The sequence below is a fragment of the Notothenia coriiceps genome, unplaced genomic scaffold (genome assembly GCF_000735185.1).
Source record: "Notothenia coriiceps isolate Sejong01 unplaced genomic scaffold, NC01 NC01_scaffold00037246, whole genome shotgun sequence".
Taxonomy (NCBI): domain Eukaryota; kingdom Metazoa; phylum Chordata; class Actinopteri; order Perciformes; family Nototheniidae; genus Notothenia; species Notothenia coriiceps.
The window spans coordinates 6,442,427-6,463,098 of record NW_011369947.1 but is presented as its reverse complement, the minus strand read 5'-3'; the positions used below and the strand labels follow the sequence as shown (position 1 = coordinate 6,463,098).

At 40.2% G+C, this 20,672-nt stretch overlaps 1 protein-coding gene across 1 annotated transcript; it reads right to left on the bottom strand.

Annotated features, from left to right (window-relative positions):
• Positions 1-546: 546 nt before the first annotated feature.
• Positions 547-13,621, bottom strand: prr16 (proline rich 16). Its single transcript, XM_010794652.1, has 3 exons — positions 12,858-13,621; positions 8,173-9,220; positions 547-2,448 (listed from the first exon to the last, which is right to left on the bottom strand). The coding sequence occupies exons 1-2, from the start codon at positions 12,993-12,995 to the stop codon at positions 8,366-8,368; spliced, it is 993 nt and encodes a 330-aa protein (XP_010792954.1). The 5' UTR covers positions 12,996-13,621; the 3' UTR covers positions 547-2,448; positions 8,173-8,365.
• Positions 13,622-20,672: the final 7,051 nt, after the last annotated feature.

The window sequence follows — 20,672 nt, the reverse complement described above, 5'->3', positions numbered from 1 at the left end:
TTCAGAATATGATGAACATTACAATACATTCATTTTATTGTGAATATAATAATTAGTAGCCTATGTTTTAACTGCTAACATTGACAATAATGCCAATGATTATTGCCAAGTTGTTAAAAACATAGTTTTTTTTTTTTCAGCAACATTTTTTTTTCATTTACATATCCTGAGAGCTGCCCGGTAAAACCTTCCTTTACCATTTTAACTTTTTTGAGTTCGTTGCCATCTCACCCAAGCATACGAAAACAGTGAGCTAAATATGTACTATTCCCATGCAAATTGTCTATGCCCATTTTGTGACATTCCAGTATTTGCCATCCTGTGACCCTGTCCTACATTTTAAGGCATGGAGATTTGGCCTTGGCCCGTTTTATTACTGCGTACGATCATGATGAGTCACTGTGAATTTGTTGGAATGTCTTCTGGAGACAGCTGATGGCCTTTAGCATCGCCAGCCTGCTATCTCATCACACTAATCTTCAATTAACTGATGCAGCTGCTGGTGCCATTTCATGAAGGATATTCCTCTTTCTGAAAGGTTTCATCACACTGTGTTTTGGTAGCTTGGATTAAGGGTGATGATCTTGAAGCCGGTTTAATTTCTTCTATTTAACTCACAGTTCACAAAGACTTGACACTGTGAAGATGCTTTTTCAAGACCACAGCTAATGCTAAAGACATAAAATCAACCATTTCTGCACTTGAATCATTCGGTCCATAAAATACACAAACACACTGACATTTAGTGTAAAGTGTTTACTTCTCACAGGGTATTTTCCAACATTTTGTGAAAACACGACAAAATATCACCGAAAGCTTTTTTCAGACAGTCCCGTTATCCTTAAAATTCATTGATCCAGAGTGATTCATTCATGAATTCAGTCTCTGTGTCCAGTGAGAACAAAGAGGTGGAGTTTAGAAGTGTGATGCCTCCCGTCTGAATATGAAGAGAGGCTGTGTTGTTGCTCTCCAGTGTACCTTTCCAAATGTTATTGAACAAAAATTGCCTGTCTCTTATTGTCTGTTTCTTTATATTCAGTTTGTCCTGATGGCACACTCTATAATCTCTGGTTTATAAAGTGCTATAAAAATCAAATGTATTATTGTCAGTATTTGATTGGTCGAAGCAAAGTAGACATTTGACAGTTTTAAAGTGGCTGCAGCGACTTCATATGAGGAAATGAGGGAGAGTGCTGCTTAACTCTGTATTATAGAGAGCAGAGCAACCTGCATGTTGGAGCAGCCAACAGACAGCCTCTCCACAGAAATGCATAGAAAAACACAGTGATGGCAGGACAAAGTGTAGAGTCAGTCATGCATTTATTCAGCCCCAGTTCTACCGTGTGATAAAGCACAACTAGGTATTTGGTTTACGCCTTTAATCTTCTCTACCTTACATGTTCTTCTCGCACTACAGCCCATTCTGTCAAGTTTCTTAAAGTGATATGACTGAACCACTTTTTTTCATCCATACAAACAACATCCTGTTGCTATATATAAATAACTCATCATGCTATACCCTGCTGAAAAAACGCTCCTTGAGGGAATGTCAGCTTTCGTCAAAATACCTCTCAGTCATCCCACACAATATAAAAAATATCATCTCTTTAAATGCTAAAGTCTCTGTAGAAAAATGCCTGAAATATATAGATATCAAACATGTTTATGTGTATTTGTATACAAAGAAAATGTGATGCAAATTATTACTTCTTCAACGATCTTTTAAAGCTGTAACTATGGCACTAACGTATTTCTGCAAAACGTATCTTACATGGCACCAGAGCACATAGATTTTGATGTACGGTGAACATGTCTGGACACAGATCAGCGACCACATCTCCATTTATTTGAAAACTTTCAAAAATACACTATGACTGACCATGGCGTACATTGACCAAATGTCATTTTTCTCCTTATCTGCAGTCGAGAGACTCACTCGCCGGCAAACAATTACAATTCTTAAAAGGCAAATTCCACTGCTTCAGTGGAGCTATTGATTTCTATCTGAGTATGCACAGAGCAAAAGTCTGTGTAGACATCAATCAAATACTGGCCGACATCATTTCACCCCATCTTGTACCTCTTCATCTTAACCTGCCTCTTTACTTTCGTGACAGGGTTTCAGCAGCTTTCTAATCTTTATTACAGCTATTTCTATTTAACAAAAATATCTCCTCTATAAATTCATCTACACTCACACTTACTGATGCCCAGTTTCACAGTTATATCGCCCTGACACTGTTATGCCTGGAGGTTGTTCAGTGCTCTTTAAGTCTATAAGTGTCTAAATGATCTCCTGGTGATTGAAATCCGTTAGCGATTTATAAAAAATAAATAAAAGTAGATGCTTGGCGTCAGCTCTGGCTCCTCGTGCCTCGGACAACCAGGGTAGATCAGTGTATGGAACAAGCATCCCTTCCACTCGTATCTCAAGTATCTCAATGGGCCCTGGAGAGGAAAAAGAGGAATCACATTAGTGAGAGTTTCTAACTGCAAATGAGGAGAGACTTTTGACAGAACAGTCACATCACCAACAGTCACTTTTCACAGCAAAATGCAAATATACCAAGGTATCATTGCCAATACACAAGCACCCAGACACACACTCACACAAATCGTCAAAGTTAAAAGGTTTGGCATATTTTCCTCCATGGATTAAAAAGCCTTCCCTTTTGTGAAAAGCTTTGTGTCTCTCCGTAAATAGCTGCCATTTCCCCAGCATTTCTTAGTCAAGTCTGCAGTGGTTCAATGGGCAGAGAACCCCATCTGGATCCTTGAGGCTCTTCTGATCCTGTTGTTGAGATATTATGTACCGTAAGGTGCAGCTGATGCTTCTAACTTTTAACAATCTCCAAAGCAGCGTGAAATCCTCACATTAACTTTGTTCATCCCCAAAGCTTTGTAAATTGCACTAAGCCATCTCAAGCCCTTTGACTCTCTCACACACATGGCTGCATGTGCTATTGCATGCCTTTTGCACTCTCATGCACATTTAAATGCACAAGCCTCTCTTTAACATTAAAATGTATGCATATGATTGTGCACACACATTTTGACAAGGACACACAAACATGCCCACTCACTTTCCCACATCATGACTTTGTCTGAGTCACCGAAAAAGAAGCACCAAGACAAGCCTCTATCCATGCCCAAAGTGCACCAGATTTACTTTCTAATGTTTGGCAATGTAGGTCACTTTCTGAACCTGGCATATTGTATTACAGAGGTAAAGCCTCTGGCACGCACCACTATAATTATTTAGCTTTCATTTGTTTAATGTTTTCCTCATAACATTTTCATTTTCAATGATCATAATGAACTGTTCTCCATTGAGGGAAACACAAATCAAAGTAAATGATGCATGCAGAAAGGGATAAGCACATAGACAAGTGTGTCTCATGGCAGACTATCACCACTAACAATCAGATGGAGAAACAACAGCTAATTAATATTCACTGGCAAAATATGTGTCTTACTCTGACACATTTGTGGAGTTTTCTTGCACACTGTAGTGTGGACATGCAAGGTTGGAAAAAAGGATAAAGACAATAAAGTTAGAGGAATAACTAAAAGCAAACATGTGACTATTATAATGAGACATCAGAGTAACAGGTTTACATTTACAAATATAACTGTAACAATCCAACCATACGAGATGCAGCAGGACGTGGGGTTGAAATGAGCAAACACCTTTAAATGGAGGATCTACTGCACATTATTATTCATTAACAGAAACATAACAACCAGGAGAAGATTTTCTTTTCTTTTTCTCACGAAGGCTGTTCGTAATATAAGGTTAGGAAATGAAGGATGGAGAGAGTGCTGCAGCTCTAGAAAGAAAAAGTCAGTGAACTCTTTGATTAAAAATTGAAATGTTGCCAAAGGTGTTGCTGTACGAAGTGCCAGATATGCTATGCTAATAGATATTTCACCCACATAATAGAGCTACAAGTGCGCAAAGAGATTATGCATACAGCTGCTGCCTGAGTGGGAGTAAAGCATCATCCAAGGGGAGAGGAAGAAAGAATTAAAGAAAGAGTGAGAGAGAGCAAGTCAAGGAGAGAGAGAGAGAGATGTGGGCTATGAACTGGAGCTGTAGGGAGTAGGTCAGTGCAATTGAGTCAGTCCTGACTCATGATGGAGGCGGTGGAGATCCACCTCCTCCCTGCCCATTACAGTACAACTTCATCCTCAAGCCTTGAGCACTGGAGCTCAGATAGCCATTACAAAAACAGTGAAAAACTCCTACATGCATGGTCAGAGGAGCATTGGTTCCTGTGGTACAGGAACAATCTGATAACAAGTCATGGAGACACAGTGAATGATGAATACAAACATCAGGTGCCCATTTTGGAACAAGAGGTGGTCAGCCGGCACAACGCGTCATAATAGTTTCTCCCTCGTTCCGCTGTGAGGGCCATTAAATCATGGACATAATATGAGGTTTGAACTGATTTATGAGAAAATAATTACCTTTATATGTTATCTACAATAGAATGTAACAGCATCGGGGAGATTAAAAAGCAGGATATGTCTTGAAATTTTATATTGTCTAAATGCAACAATAGGCTTGAAATTGTGGATAGAATTGAGTTACTAGATTTTTGGTACTGATTGGAATGTACCCTAATTCCCTAGCATCAAATTAAGTCGGATTACAGAAAGCCAGCAGTGTTTGGTCCATCTGGTCATAATTTGTCAACTCTCTTTTATTCAGGCAACGTTTTTGTTAACCTGCTTGTGTTTGAGCAATATTTAAAACTTGAGAATTCTACACCACAGCGCATGCAACATAACCAATACCATATTGATTTCAGCTGGTTGACCTTTGAAGTACGTCATACTCTCCCCCACTCCCCTGTTCCCTGTCTGCTTCTTCACTGTAAACTGCCCAATACGGGCGAGCATGCCTACTAAATACGGGGGGGGGGAAATTGTATCAAGAGGAAAAATCTTTTTAAACAATACCAGCTGAAAACCACTACAATGTCCATCAATGTAAATGATCAAAGGTGTCAAAATGTTTAAGGCACTCTTAACTATTGAGCTGCAACATAAATAAATAATTAATTTAACCTTATATTTCCTAACACAGTTCAAACCCTTAAATCTAACGTCCAGAGAGAAAAGACAGACACGCCCAGGGATAAGAAATGAGGTGCAGAACTCCGTTTTCCAGTGTATTCTGTAAACGATACAATGCCAAGGCCACTGTGTCAATTGAATAGTACATTAGCTACTAAGTCAGTGCTACAGTAGCAAAAGCCCTTCTGAGCTGCATGTATTGATAATACATGAGGTTTCTGTCATAACCAACTGTAAACCCCTCACACACCATTACACGCTGTACTCTTTAGTCAACTGGACATCATTATCAATGCGCAGATCACTAAATTGGTACAAATTCATCTATACCGCTAAGCTTGGACTGCTGCCCCTCTACATATCCACTTACACATCACACAAACAGTACAGCTATAGACTACGATCTCAAAATTACATCACTCTGTCCGTCCCCTCAGTATGCACAGAGCTTGGGAAGAAAGCCTATGATACTCTGCCCCCTCGACCTGGAACACACTTCAACAGGAACTTAAGCTGACCAGTTTGATACCCATCAAAGATTTTAAACTAATTTTTAAAAAAGCTGGAGAAATCATCTGTGGGTGTTTGCACCTGCTATATCTGACTACTGTATATGGATTTCAATGACTACTTTTTACGATGTTTCATTTTAGTGTTGCCTCTGTGTTTAGTATCCTGTCTGTCTGTAACTTTGTGTGGTAGTGTTACCACTGAACAGGTCTCTCTTGAAAATGAGACCTTGTGTCTCAATGAGATTTTACACCTGTATAGATAAAGGCTAAAAAAAAGAAATAAAAAATACTGGCTGCACTCCACTCTATAGCATGCTGAGTGACTCATTCAGATCCATTCACACAAGGTAAATACAGCGGTTGTTCTACACTCAGAGCAATCATCTTGAGGACAAACATGCATCCACATACAATACAACCAAAACAGCATCAGCATCAGCCTTCACCGCAGCACCGTTATTGTCTTTTACAGTCTCCCTCTCAGTCTCCCTCTCTGCCTCCCCCCATCACACATGCTCTCTTCCCTCTCTCTGCCACACTTTCTCTCCACCTCTGTGTTCTCACCCACCACACTCTCTTACTTTTTTTTATCATGGCTGAATATCCACTGATCCCTAATCCGGACGGTAATTTTAGATTTGAAGGTCAACGAGGTCGTGCGTTAGATTTACTCATAAATGGGTGCTTTTTCATACCCTGACTTCATCAGTCTTAGCTTTTAGGCTTCCGACCTCCACAACTTTGAACACACACACACACACACACACACACACACACACACACACACACACACACACACACTAAATATTCTTTTTATATAATGTCATGTCCTCTAAACACACACAATCCTCACACTTCTTTACCTTTTCTCACTTACTTTAGTTAGCGTTCTCTCTTTCCCTTTTCTTTCTGTCCGTTTATCATTCAATATAAGTGCAGCTGCAGCGGTTCAGAGCTTTGTTGAGGGTAATGTTGGTACAAAGGCTGTCTGAGCAGTACTGTTATCTCCTGTAGTCTAATCCGGCTAATTAAGGGCATCGCTAGAAGGAAAGTGCTACTATTCTCATCCATCTCCAGGGCATGCTGTCTCCCAAGTCTGCCAAACTGACATGCACAGACACACACACACACACACACACACACACACACACACACACACACACACACACACACACACACACACACACACACACACACACACACACACACTGCACAGAAGCACTTAAAGGCTGCTTGATACTCAATTAAAAACTGATTTTAAACTAGGGGTGTGACAATACTGTATACCAGAATTGCTTATCACCATTTCAAATATTACATTTTAACATTTTCTAAACAGACAAATACGATTATCGTGCCGGCAGATGTTTAGCTTTGTGGCCTTTTTGTTTATCAGTTCATCTGGGAGCCTTTTTCACTACCTATTAGTGTAATTGTTCTTTTATTTTGCTTTTACCCAGTCATGGTAACATACTCTCTCTCCACCTCTCCACACTTGTATTTTGAATGCAATACATTTGTCAAAATAGAGACAAACTGCACAATAAACAAGGCTTCATTAAACATGCTGCATAATAAAGGCTAATAAAGTGGAGAAAACAAAATGCTTGTATACACGATGACAGCGATATTACTGCTGATTTATATTACCTTGCGGGAATAAAGTAATAAAGAAGTAAAGTCCAGCATGTCTGTGCCTGAATCTCTCCACGCAAGAGCAGAATCTATTAGCTTTCTGCTCACGTTGTCTCACAAATATCACACAGTGATAGTGGGGGACTGGACAAATGGGAGATGAGTTGCTAAACATGAAATGATATTAGACAATGATAAGTAAGATTCTTTAAATTACAATTCGCTATAAAGCTATCAGTAGACTAGACACAAATCAAAAAGGCAGTTCTGTCGTCTAACACTTCTTGCTCAGCCACCATGCCACTCTCATGTCATTTACTCCCACAGCTGACACAGCAATATGGGACAAGAGGCGATGAAGGAAGTATGAACTCACTTTCTATTCCTCAGTTTTCAGCCATTACTGTTCATCTTGGGAGATTTGTGTGAAGATGACACTAATTCTCTGCAACAACTTAGATGTGGGTGCCTTCTGTATTGGCCTAGTGTGAGGAGACTGACTTTACATGTGAATGTGCAGGTGCTAGTGTATGAGATGATATTTAAGGCTTTTGATTAAATGTAAGGGAAGCAGGTTTTCTTGTTTCATCCTGAAGGACCTTAATTAATCAGAGCCCATGTCGGAAATAACTTCCTGAGTTTGAGACTCGTTAGTAACAAAAGCTCTTAGAAAGACATAGATACAATTTAATGTTAGTGTTGTCAGCAGTCTTCTGTGAAATGTTGAAGGTCCCAGTGCATTATTTGCAGAAGCTCACTGCCTATAAACATCCCCCGTTGCACACACATACTGTACACATACATGAATATACAGGACATAAACAAATAACATGTATGCAGTCAGACTCACAGATATGCGTCAATGCACACATGCAATTTCTCTCTTTCTTCCTCCCTTTCTCTTCCTGACAAACACACTAATACATGCACAAACACTCACCGCTTCTTCCTGATCTCTCTGTGTACGTCTCAGCGCTCATGGCGGTGCCTTTCTCTTTCTTCCACTCACTTTATATCCACGCTTTTCCCCACTCCTGCTCTCTCTGTTTGTATAATCCAATGTTCAATTGGAGTACAAAGCGCTCATAAAGTAGAAAAAACGATGAAAGTAAACAGAACAAGGGGGTTCGGCGTCAAACCGTGGTGGTGGTTGATTTGCGTAGGATTGTTTTCTGGGGCTTGTGGGAAGGCATGTGAGGAGGCACACAAGGTAGAGGTGTGTTTGCTGTTGGCGGGAAACTGTGGCTGACCGAGAGGCCGCCATTTTCCAACATTAGTTCATGAGGAAGAGCATGAGGAGTGGAGTACGAAGAGCAAAAATGCACTGGGCTGAGCCTCATGTCGTTCAGCTCGGCCTGTAAATGTAGTTCTGTGTCGTCTACATCATATTGGAGGTCGCAGTCCGGGCAGTAGCCATGGTACTGGACCTTCTCATTGAAACGTACACGCTCCCTCTCACGAGACTCCCTGCCAGGGGCCTTCCGGCATTTGTTCTTTTCATGGCGGAGAAGAGGCATGGGCCTGGGTAATGTAGGAACAAGACCCGACTCAGGGATTCCACTGTCATTAGCAATGAAACACGGCATGGAGGAGAACAAATCCCGGTTTGGTTTAAATTGAAAAGCCCCGCCATTCCTCATTAGAGACCCGGTAGCCCTGGATACATTCCCTGATAACACTAATGTCGGATGAGGCAGATTCTTAATGTTGTGATCTTCGGCTCGCAGTGGGGTTAGTCTGGGTGGAGGCAGGGGAGGGCGGGGCTTCTTCAGTACAGTCAGGACCGCCAGAGGGTTGACCGGGCCGAAGAACACGGGTGGTCTGAAGATGCAGTCATCGGGGAAGATCTTCATTTTCTCCAGGCTGGAGGCGGTGGTGGTGGTGGTGGAGCTGGAGCTGGAGTTTAGCGTGTCTGTCTTGGAGCTGTCTGTCAGTCCGTCTTCCTCCAGCTGCAGGTCCCCAGTCAGGGTGTCAATCTCATGAACAACCTGGAGACAAGAAGGAGAAGTGTCACTGAGACAGCTGATGTCTTTATCCCGTCAGGTTCTTAATTAGTGATGACAAACACTATTGTTTGAAATGTAAATAAAGACATTTTTGGTTTTAAAGATATTGATGAATGGGATTTAAGATCTCTATGACGGCTGCTCTAAACAAAAAATGAATGCCACTGCAATTTATGTGAAGAGCCCTGAGCTTGCCAGACGTAAGTGATAAACAACAACAATCCAGTGCACCAACTGAGAGAAGTCACAATACTAACCATATCCTGTAAACACAAAACAATCTTTATAACACTAAACTAATATGAGGAATCGATGTAAAAAACATTCTTATGTATCAAAAGATGGCAAAGACAAAACAGGTATGGGACAAAAGAGACAGATGAGAAAAATAAATAAACTGTCAGTTTTCTCCTGGGAAAATAAAACAGCAGTAAGGCCTGTAATATTCTGCTGCAAGTGAACGAGTCAGATTGATAAGAATCTTGCAAAAGAACGATTGAAAAGATCACGTACAATTCAACCAGAAACAGCATAAATAGATATCACACTTAATCAAATGATCTGAGAGAAGAAGATGCATTTCTACTCACAAAAGTTTCACATGTCTTAACAACAGCACAAATAACAATTCATCATGTTGTGAATTCACTCCGGGAAAGCAACCTTGGTATGTCAAAAAGTAGAAGAAAAAAAATGAATACTTTAAAAAAGAGACATGCAAAATCACCAGAAGGCTTAACTGCAAGCAACACAATATGAAAGAGCAAACACTCTGAATCAGTTGTGACGCAAAAACATACACAGTGTGCCAAGGGGGGGAAACGACACATGAGAAATGCACTGTGGTATAGTCCAGTTAATATATTCTGAGAAATGAAGGGGGGCACAGGAGAACCACATACTTTTCAAAGAATTTGCAGGCCTAACTGTACACTGCAGACCATGATTGTAAAGAATGGGCAATAAATACAATTGGAATAAAGAGAAAATGGTAGAAATGCTCTGCTCAGAGCAGCAGAACCGAGTTTGAGATTCTGTTTCAGGACAGAAGGTATTCAGATACAAAGGTGTTTCCTTTGTTCTGAGGAAATGTGTTTTCACGGCCTGCTTTGGGACATATTAAAAAACAGCTGGAGCAGAAATGTGGTTTGTTGGCACCCTAAATTCAACAAGCAATACTGGAGTTATAGTTGTAAGGATGCAGAAGCACACATTGTGATTGTTCTGTACAAACATACAAAGATTATAGCTGTATAAAACATGCTGCATAACTCATTCAGGGCATGATGCTGAACTGAACTTGATGCAATATCCACCAATCAAATGCATAATAAAAACTGATTACACGACTGAAGAGTGACATAGTGTTGTTCTTAGAAATAAAATACTTCTGGTTATTATATTGATGTCTAGTCCCATAAGCTGATCCCGTTCTGTCTACTTAAAGAAAGCCCTTGCACTGTTTTGCACATCCATGGACACAGTACATCTCCCATACAAATTTCATGCTGTGACAATACCTGAAAGGAATACAATTGCAGTTATTTATATAAAACGTGCCAAAAGTGACATTATTAGATGATCACATGTAAAAAAGTGAATTAAACAAAAAGTATAGACATATGTTTAAAAATAAGAGGTATATCTAAAATCATTCCCCTTTGAGAAGATATGTTTCTGTTTCTCTTCCCTTGTGGGAGTTATTATTTCTTTGAAGTCCCAAGCTGAAATGTGGTTTCTTAGTCAACATAAAGTCTGAGCAAACCTAAGATAATGATATCATAGTTTAAATACAGTTAGAATTACCCATGAGAAAGAAATCCAGAAAGGAAGGTTACTTGTTTCTCCTTTACAACATTTCAAAGATAATTGTTACAATGACAACGTGTTTATGCTAATTTTCTGAATTAGTAATGCTCATCTTAGAGTACGCCAGTGCTCATCTAAGGGTTTGAAGTGCATTTCCAAACACTAGCTTCAGAGGAGGCTACGAGAGAATGAGGACTAGAAAGAGAGAGTGAGAAAGAGTTACTGAGAGGGAGAGACGGAGAGGAAGATAGAAGGCTATGGCAGAGAGGCCAATGGAGCTAAACTCTCCATGCAGTCTTTTCAAGGATAATTTGTTGGGAGACACACTGTAAGGTAATACCATGTGTCCCAGTGCGCAGCTCCTGCTGTAGGCCAGGCAGCTCTGTGGTTGTGCCAAGCATCTGGGCAGGGTCCCTCCTCAGAGCCAGGCTCGGCTCCAGCCCTGTCTGTGAGTTACAACAGATAACTGCATTTCAAATGGATTATACCCTAAATACTGGCTTTGATAGTAACACCCCTCGAGGTATGTGTTTAGTGTGCACAGTGTCAGAATAACTGATCCCTTACATAATTTCCTGCAAAAACAAATACAAAAGAAATACATAAAAAAGAAGAGGGCATAACACACACACAGAAACACAATAGACAGATTACAATGGCTTCTTGTTCTAATTTTTCCTCTGGTGTCTGCTGTAAGACACTGTTAACCGCTGGAAAACACAAAAGAAGCGTAATTCAGCTGAGTATGGGGAGCAGCAGAGAGGCAGAAGGAGAAAGATGCTGTGTCGACGGCCCATCCATAATGTAGGAACCCGAGGCTGTACGCAATATGGTTTTATTAGAACGACAGCCTGTCATGTTAGGGCAAGAGGTTGAGCAAAGCAGTCCAGAAGCCTGGTGTGTGGCCGGTGGAGGAATGTAAACACGATAGCAGGTAAGGCTGTGGGTTATTTCTACTGAGATGGCAGGATGGCATGCAGAGATTGGCAGCTGATGAAACACTGATTTGAAGCAAGCACTTTAAGAATTTGCTGTAAATAAAAACGTCAATATACTTTCTGGTTCCTTCAGAGAACTCTAACCCTAACCTTCTTCATCACTTCATTTGAGCATCCAATCAGACTGCTCACAGAGCTTTGATCTTCAACAATTATGTAGAGAGAAGGACAGAGAGAGAGAGAAGGCAACACAAGATAATGAAAGGATGAAGATGAGTGGCTGCGATAAACACAGACATGGGATGAAAGATAACAAAAGAAAAAAAGAGATTAAGGTAAAGAAATAGAGAGCCACTTCGAGAGATTGAGAGTGATGACAAAAGATAAGGTCTGGGAGGAGATTGTTCGCAGCAAACAACACTCAGCATTAAGATGATGAAATGCACTGAAAAACGCCTTCCGGGTTGAACCAACTTGTCCATTAAATATGAACAGTGATTCAAATGTTCTCACTGTCATGGCAGCATGTGAGTCAGGGCAAAGACGCTGCCTTGTCCTGTGATATCAAACCCCACATTCTCCTGTGTCAAATGTGTCTCCTTTCGGAGATGATGATCACATGCATACAGGGAGTGTTTGTACGTGTGTGTGTGTGTGTGTGTGTGTGTGTGTGTGTGTGTGTGTGTGTGTGTGTGTGTGTGTGTGTGTGTGTGTGTGTGGCCTTTCCCAGGCCCCAGTGAGGTCCAACTCCCATGTCCTCTCAGGTAAGGATCCTTAAAAAGAGCATCCCTAAACGTAGCCTGTAGATAACACAACACATGGTGGGCTGCTTATGGGTAAAGCTAGGCCTATGGTATTTCCTGGTCATTTACCTCTTGGAGCTCTTTGGCTACATCCTTGAGGTCTCCCAGGATGTTTTCCAAATTCTCCACGATTGTCTTGATCTCCTTTTTTACTTTAACTTTGGAGACCACTACTCCTTCAGCCCCTGCATGAGGCGGCCCGGACATTCTTCAGCTTATGACACAGTCTATTTCGTGAAGGATCCAAAGTCAAATCCTTGGGTCGCCACGCTACCACTTTGCCAACGCATTTTTTATTTAGTCCTCGGCTGCCTTCACTTTTGCTCCTACATCACGGCCAGGACGGAGCCAAGTGGCAACGGGCAGCGGTCTGAATCTTCCACTAGGCATGCGCAATAGTGCGTAACACAAAAAATAACGCTTATGTCAAAATATTGTACCATACTGTCTGCGAAAAGGCGCCTGTCCACAGGTCTCTGCACCTCACTGTCTCATGTCCGACGACCAACAACGACACGTCCTTCACGTCCAAAGAGCGCTAAATTCAACAGTTTTGAGAAAACGTGCAGCCCAAAAGGGTTTAAAAAACAAAGAGAAGGACACGAAGAAAGAGTGTAGGATACACAGGCATCTATCCAAAGCCTTACACCGCCGCTCTTGTTTGTAACAGTCCATATCCTCAGGCAGCGACAACATGGTAAATGTAATCCTTTTTCACAAATATAGGCAACACTTCTTTAATAATGAGCCATCGCAGAAAGCCGCCAGGTATCGACACCCCAGAGGCACTTTCCTCCGAAATATACTTGGTCAGTATCATCCTGTCTCAGCAGCATCCTCCTCGGAGCGTCTGCGAAACCGACGTACGGGCGCAGAGCACACGATGCTCTCTCTCTCTCTCTCTCTCTCTCTCTCTCTCTCTCTCTCTCTCTCTCTCTCTCTCTCTCTCTCTCTCTCTCTCTCTCTCTCTCTATCTTAAACGGTTTGTATTTCACATTACTACATAAGTTAAAATATAGACTACTAATCATTCCAAAGGATATTCATGATCCACTGATGTTAGATTTTTATATTAAAAGTGAAGTTTGACCAAAGGGGTGTTAGTGTAAATAAGTATCATAAAACGATCTTTAGAAGCCTTTGCAAACAAAAGGGATGAAGAATATTTCAAAAATTTCAAAAAGTAAAACTAAATCCAGAAAAAAATAAGGACATCTAAGTCGTACAATTGGCACATGTGTATGTGCATCATTATTGAGATAATAACACAATATATTTACATTTAAATCATGGTGGATGGATCTTAGATACATCTCAGATAATTAAGTAATTGATTATAACTGGACAGGAAATCATAAGATGGAATAATAATACATTTCAAATATATGGGTTCACTTTACTGTAGCATAATAAAGCAAGTGTAATAGTACAAATAAATGTTAAAGCTAAAGAAATATCTAGATGTCTAATATAAGTATGAGGAGAGAGTAGAATATTTCAGCAATGGAGGAAAAAAGATAATAGAATCCTGGTTTTCTGATTGGCCACTGCTGAGACCACCCCCTCGTCAATGCGGAAGTAGAAGTTGTCGAAGTTCACTGTACTGTCAGTGAAGTGTTGCTCCTTTAGGATCTGTTCTCCTATTAGTTTCTGAAACAAAGGATACAAACTCACAGGGATGTCTTTGACTTTCGAGGGAAGAGTTGTGCTCGTCACCGGGGCCGGAGGAGGTAAGGTCGTCTTTCAAAGATATCTGAATGTTATCCAGGCTGCTTTCTATAACAAGGCGTTTATGTTTTCTAACCTTAGCTCCTGCTGCTAACCTGCTAGTTGCAGAGATTTAGTAACAGTGTGAGCGTTATTAAGACAGCTAAGTGTTGCACACGAGTCTTCCTTTTCTCCCTCTGTTGTTTTAGCTGCCCAGCAGTTAAACTCGGTATCTTGCTAATTGCTAACACTGGCTAAACAGTCGCAAGCTGTGTGTCCACCTGTATCACATTGGTTTGTGTTCATAAACAACAAATAGTTTAATATTGAGTAGCAACGTACTCGTCAGCCTTTTCATTTGAGCAGCACAGGGTCTAAAGTACATGTAACGCAATGGCTTGTAATGCTCCAAGGAAAGTGGGTAAAGGGTTACACAACCGACACTGCAGAGGAGAGTTTCCAAAACAACCCTTTAGCTATCGTGCATATACCAATAAAGCATTTCAGTCCTTTAAGCAGTGTGCTTTAAAACCACATATATTTAATTGTTTAGCTATCTACTACTAACCATTTATGAAATGGAAATTGTTGTTAATTTTGAATGATTATGTTCCTGCTGTATACTGTACTATTCAAATGTGTCATATATCATTAATTGTCTGCACTTATTAAATAGTTTGTTCTTGTATCTTAGATCTGTTATTGCTGTTGCACTAATTTGTTATACTTTACTGTACAATAATGTTTTTACATTTAAAAATGTATGTAAGGAATTGTATATATTCCTGTTTCTTCTGTAGTCATCACTGACTGTCAAATTACATTATTAAAACAGTTATATGGCATTCATTAATCTGAGCCTGGCTATAAAACATTCATGGCTGATGAGTAGGGCTGCGATTATGGCAAAAATCATAATCTCGATTATTTGGGTCAATAATTGATATCACGATTATTAAAAACGTTTATCCATTTACTTTGAAAACATCCATTTATTGAAAAAAAATAAATGTGAACAGTATGTTTTTAACAGTTGATCACTCACACAAAAAAAACAAACAAATCGTTTTATTTCGATTTTGTTGTTTTCATAATCGTTGCAAGCTAAAATCGTAATTGCGATTAAAATACGATTAATTGAGCAGCCTTACTGATGAGGGTGTTTTATTCGGTTAAAGCACAATCTGGGATTTTACATCTTTGTCTTTCTTTCCACAGGTCTCGGCAGAGAATATGCACTGGCTTTTGCTGAAAGAGGCGCCTCAGTTATAGGTAAATAAGATATATTGGCCCCTTTACCTACATTTTTTGAACATTTATTGTGGATATTACTGTTGTTTGTGTAGCCAGGCTTTAACCACTAGTACTTGGTGAACTAAGTGCACCCTCAACCTTTTTATGTTGTCTTTGCCATGGAGAGCTTGTGCTTGTTGATATTTCACCCAGCATGGTTCCAGAGGATTTCTTTCAGTTTTCTTTCCTGATACTGGTTATCTTTTCAATGATTAATTAACCCGATACACAGGACTCTGATTAGATTCAGATACTGATGTTAAGAGGGTTGGATATCAGCGTTATATTGTCTCTGCTACCAGTTCGATTTAGCTCACACAGCAACCCCTGTCTCATGGTCAGAATGATACTTAAGAAATGTACCCCTACGATTATATTGAATTGTGAGTAATTAAAAAAAANTTGTGATTGCACACCGTTGATATAATACATCTCTACAAGGAAGGGCATTATTAGTTTTGTGTGTTATTTTGTCCGGATAAATACGGAACATAAACAAGCGCACACAAAACTAATAATGCCCTTCCTTGTAGAGATGTATTATATCAACGGTGTGCAATCACAAACCCCAAGTACAAATATGCATATATTTAAGCGCACACACTCCTAGTTGTCTATTAATTAACCAGTAATGGAAAACTGCAAAATAAAATAAAAAGGTATTCACATTAGGGCTGCACGATTTGGGGAAATAATCTAATTGCGATTTTTCTGACAGATATTGCGATTGCGATTCCCGATATTTGTTTTTAAGCGACCCAACGGAAGTTTATTGTAAAATGCGGCCATATCTCCGGCTAGGAAGGTCGCATCAACGTGCTCCCGTCTCTAGCACCCCCGCAGCCCGAGCTACGAGTGAAAGAACTAAAGTTTAAGATTCACCCTGTAATAGATGTAAAACATGTGATGGAGCATTAGTAACCTGACTCAGATGTTGTTTTCACCAAACCATCTAGGAAAGCTCCATTGGAAGCCATTTGGAAAGGGCAGGCACTTTCAAAAATACTTGGCAGGTGATTGGATCAATCTGTCTATCACCTTCTATCATGGGCCACTTCTGGTTGGTTAACAATGGCTGGTACATGTGGGGCACAGCACTTCTGATTGGTGTGGATGACTGACACACAAGAAGTAAAAAAAATTAAATTATTATTTTTTTAATAATAAAAAACAAAGTTCTAAAAAGAATCGCAGGCTTTTCGATATGATAATTGCATCATTTAAAATCGCGATTTCGATTTAAAATCGTTTAATCGTTCTGCCCTAATACACATACACACACACACACACACACACACACACACACACACAACACATTGATTATCTCACAGAAATACTATCGTGCTTCTTCACAATGAATCAGAAATGAGTACTGATGACTCATTAACAAAGTGCCGATGGATTTCAGCCAGAGATTTCTGTCGTGCTCTCCCCGGCTGGAACATTTGAGCATTGAATACTTGAATTGGCTGAATTGTATTGATTTGTCAGCACCAAGTTATGAATGATGGATTGTTGTTTCCAGCTTTTCAGAAACGGAGGCTGTGTATGGGTTCCAGTGAGAAGTTGAGGTCAGCTGTCGGTGGCTTTGTAGCCGAGAAACACTCAAACTGTTTAGCTTTTCAGTGAATGAGTATTTCATGTTCTGTAATAACCACAGTCACTCTCTGTTTATTTAGCCAGCGCTTAAAGTATCCCGTTATTATATTTTAACAGTGTGCATAGTATATGGTAAAATGCCTTGTGTGCATCGCAATATTCAGATTACGTAAATGCATAGCAGAAGTCCTAATAGATGAACTGATTGATTTCAGAAATCAGAATTTGTGAAATGTTTTGAATCAGCATTTGCTATTTTAACTTAAGGAATGGTATATTAAGATTCAGTTTCACCTGTTCACCCTATAATGACTATGGAATGCCAACAAAAAAAAAAGAAATATATATTATTTATAGAGCTGAAACAACAACTCAACATTAAATGTGTTGTTGTTTTCCATTTGGATGATTTACTCATAGTTTCTCCTTTTATATCATTTTCTTAATGGCATATCTCTGGGGTTTGGGCTATTGGTCCAACAAAACAACACATTATAAAGATCTTTTTTCTGGAGAACAATCAGTAATGAAAGTCAGCTGCAGGCTGCAGCCCTCAGATAGTAGCAGTGCCGTCTACAGACAATGACTAGCCCCCCCCCCTCCTCACACATCACATCTATCCAGGCAGCCAAAGGCAAACTTGACTTCTCTTTTTATTTGCTTGCCTGTCATTATGTCTGTGGGAACCCTATATTTGAGTATTTTCTTGACATGCCAAGGTCTGTCTGCCAGCTAATGATAGACTGAGCAGAGATGTTTTGTATTAGTCATTGGTGGGATGCCGGACAGCTGGAAGGATGCTTGTTGGTGTGGAGTTCAGACTGGAGACATAATCATCATATTGACTGTTTTCTTTAAGGGATTTGTTTTCATGTAAAAGTGTTTTTGATTCTCCAGAATACAGTTGGTTTCCTACATTCAAACCTTTTTAGCGTGATTTCCTGTGTTATCACATATCCAGCCTTTTAGTTGTGTTCCTTTCCCAACCTGCCTCCCTCTCTCCGTTCCCAGACGACAGGAAATGACCAGAAAGCGGCCAGGTCTCCAGAATAGCACATTGTGTTGGAGCCTGTATTGTTGTGGGAAAGTAGAGCTAGAGAATACTCCAACCAAAACAAAAACCTATACACCCATTAGTATATCACAGTATGCAATACTATATCACAGTATGCAATACTGTGATATATAAAAAAAGGATTCATTAGTACACAGAAAAGAAAAAAGTTTCAAGATGCAGATAGTTGAAAATAACGTTTATTCATATTTTGATTTTAAATAAACGTGTCTGCTCCAGTAGATGCCAATCGCTGAAGGTTAAAGTCTCGGTAGCTTTGTTTTTGCACTGTTAGTATATTCATAATTTAAGGTTTTACACAAAATAATCATGTCTATGTTATACCTGCTGTAAGCATTTCAAACTATCAATGTGTCCTTTTGATGGTTTCTTATTGTAATAGACTGGAGCTCGCCCTCTCTTGTTTTACCCTCAATCAGCTGATGCTATCTTCTGGCTATGAGACGTTAAGGCCGGGGGTGATCTCATGTTTCTGCGCTACTTCCTCCTTCACAATATGTTCTTCAATTATGTAAGCTGTGCGTGTCTCGCTTTCTGCTCTGTTCATTTTCAAAGCTGTTTCACATCTCACTTCACACAAACAGGAATATTGAGACTCGGCCAATCCCATCCCTGCAACTGCTGCTCATCTTTTTTCATGTAGAAGTCATACATAAAAAAATATGTTAGATCTTCTTTTACCCGGCTGATCAATCAGGCATAACTAAATCATTGAGTTAAACATTTGTATCTACATGTTGCTGTCGTCAGGGTGGTATAGCAGCGTGTTGCACTGAAGTGTAAACCCCCAGCTGAAAGGGATGGAAAGAGGTCACATGGTGTCTGTTCACGGTAACTGCCGTTTTGCCTGTCAACAACAATATTCACAATCTGAATCTTTTGTTATACATTTACTCTTTTGGCATGTTTCATTTAATAACAGCATAAAAGCTGCTTGCTGCTTATGAATGGAATGATGGAAGATGGATTCATAATTGATAATGTAGACTTTGATATAGCTATCTTGGGCGTTGCATGCTGCTTGGACTTTGCACTGTGTTCGAAATAGTCCGTTTTAACTTTAAACTTCATTGTCTGGCCTTAACTACATAAAAGTTTGCAATCCGATATCCCAGAATAACATCCTTCAGCACCACCTCTCCGCTTCATGTGTGTATTCATATGAAATGTTAGGTCCTGAATGCCATATCCTCTCTATCCGTTACCACCTGTATAAATACATGTTTTTGTTAAACCTGTAGCTTTCAACACGAATGAATTTCAATCAGTTCTTATTTGCTCTTGTACTTTGATATTCAGGTACACTTTCCACCCTGGTGTAAGAGTATATTTGGGTAGGCTGTGAGTGTGTGTTTATAGTGTCTTTGCGTGTGTGAACTAGTCGCAGCTTGCCAGCGCAGGGCAGGGCTTCCTGTTGCTGTGATTACTGCCCGGGCACAGCTGAGATCCTTTGGTCTCTGTTCCCCTTCAGTTTTGCCACCTGGACCTTCACCCACCAACCTGGCCCCTCCTCCTTTCCTCTCCTCCTCTCCCCCTTCTCCTTATTTATTTTCCTCACTTCCTGCCGGCCTTCTCATTATCCCCTCATCTCTCTTTCTGTCCAGTCATGTGATCCTGGTTTCTCCGTCTCCTCCTCTTCCTTTCATCTTTGACTCCCTCACTCCTTACAGCGTCCTCCTCTCTCTGTCCCTCTCTTCTTAAGAAGCCCCCCTTCTTAATAACACCCACTCTCACACACTCACTTACTCTCAGTACTTGTAAATGTATCTCTAGCTCGTGATTCATTGAGTAATTCAGAGAATAATAAATCAAAGGTGGTAACACAATCTGTTTTCCATCCAGGACCTTGTGATGCACATGTTTCTGCATTTTTCTTCTTTTCCCAATTCATGTATTTTTTTCCACTCCAGTTTTTCCTGTAAAATCTGGAGTGTTTGAAGTCTCAGAGAGCCTTGATGCCAGGCAGACTAATTGAGTTGCGAGCAATAGATTGGATCCGGCTGATCTCCGTAATAAGGCCAGTGCTATATAAAGGTCAGGAGGATGTGGCTTGCCGTAAATTGCATTTGAGATAACGAGCATGACAATTAGGAGCACATCCTATTTTTGAACAGCTAACTGCCGCATTGAGGTGTACAGTACACGTGCACACATTGTCGGGACAAGTCTCACACAGGTCTCTTTGTGTGTGTTGGAATAATGTGTGTGCA

Bases quoted from the DNA above. Each gene is read 5' to 3' on its own strand.
- prr16 (XM_010794652.1), bottom strand. From the start codon at position 12,995: ATGTCCGGGCCGCCTCATGCAGGGGCTGAAGGAGTAGTGGTCTCCAAA. The intron at 9,221-12,857 runs GTAAATGACCAG...TCTTGTCTCCAG, and splicing joins TAGCCAAAGAGCTCCAAGAG to GTTGTTCATGAGATTGACAC.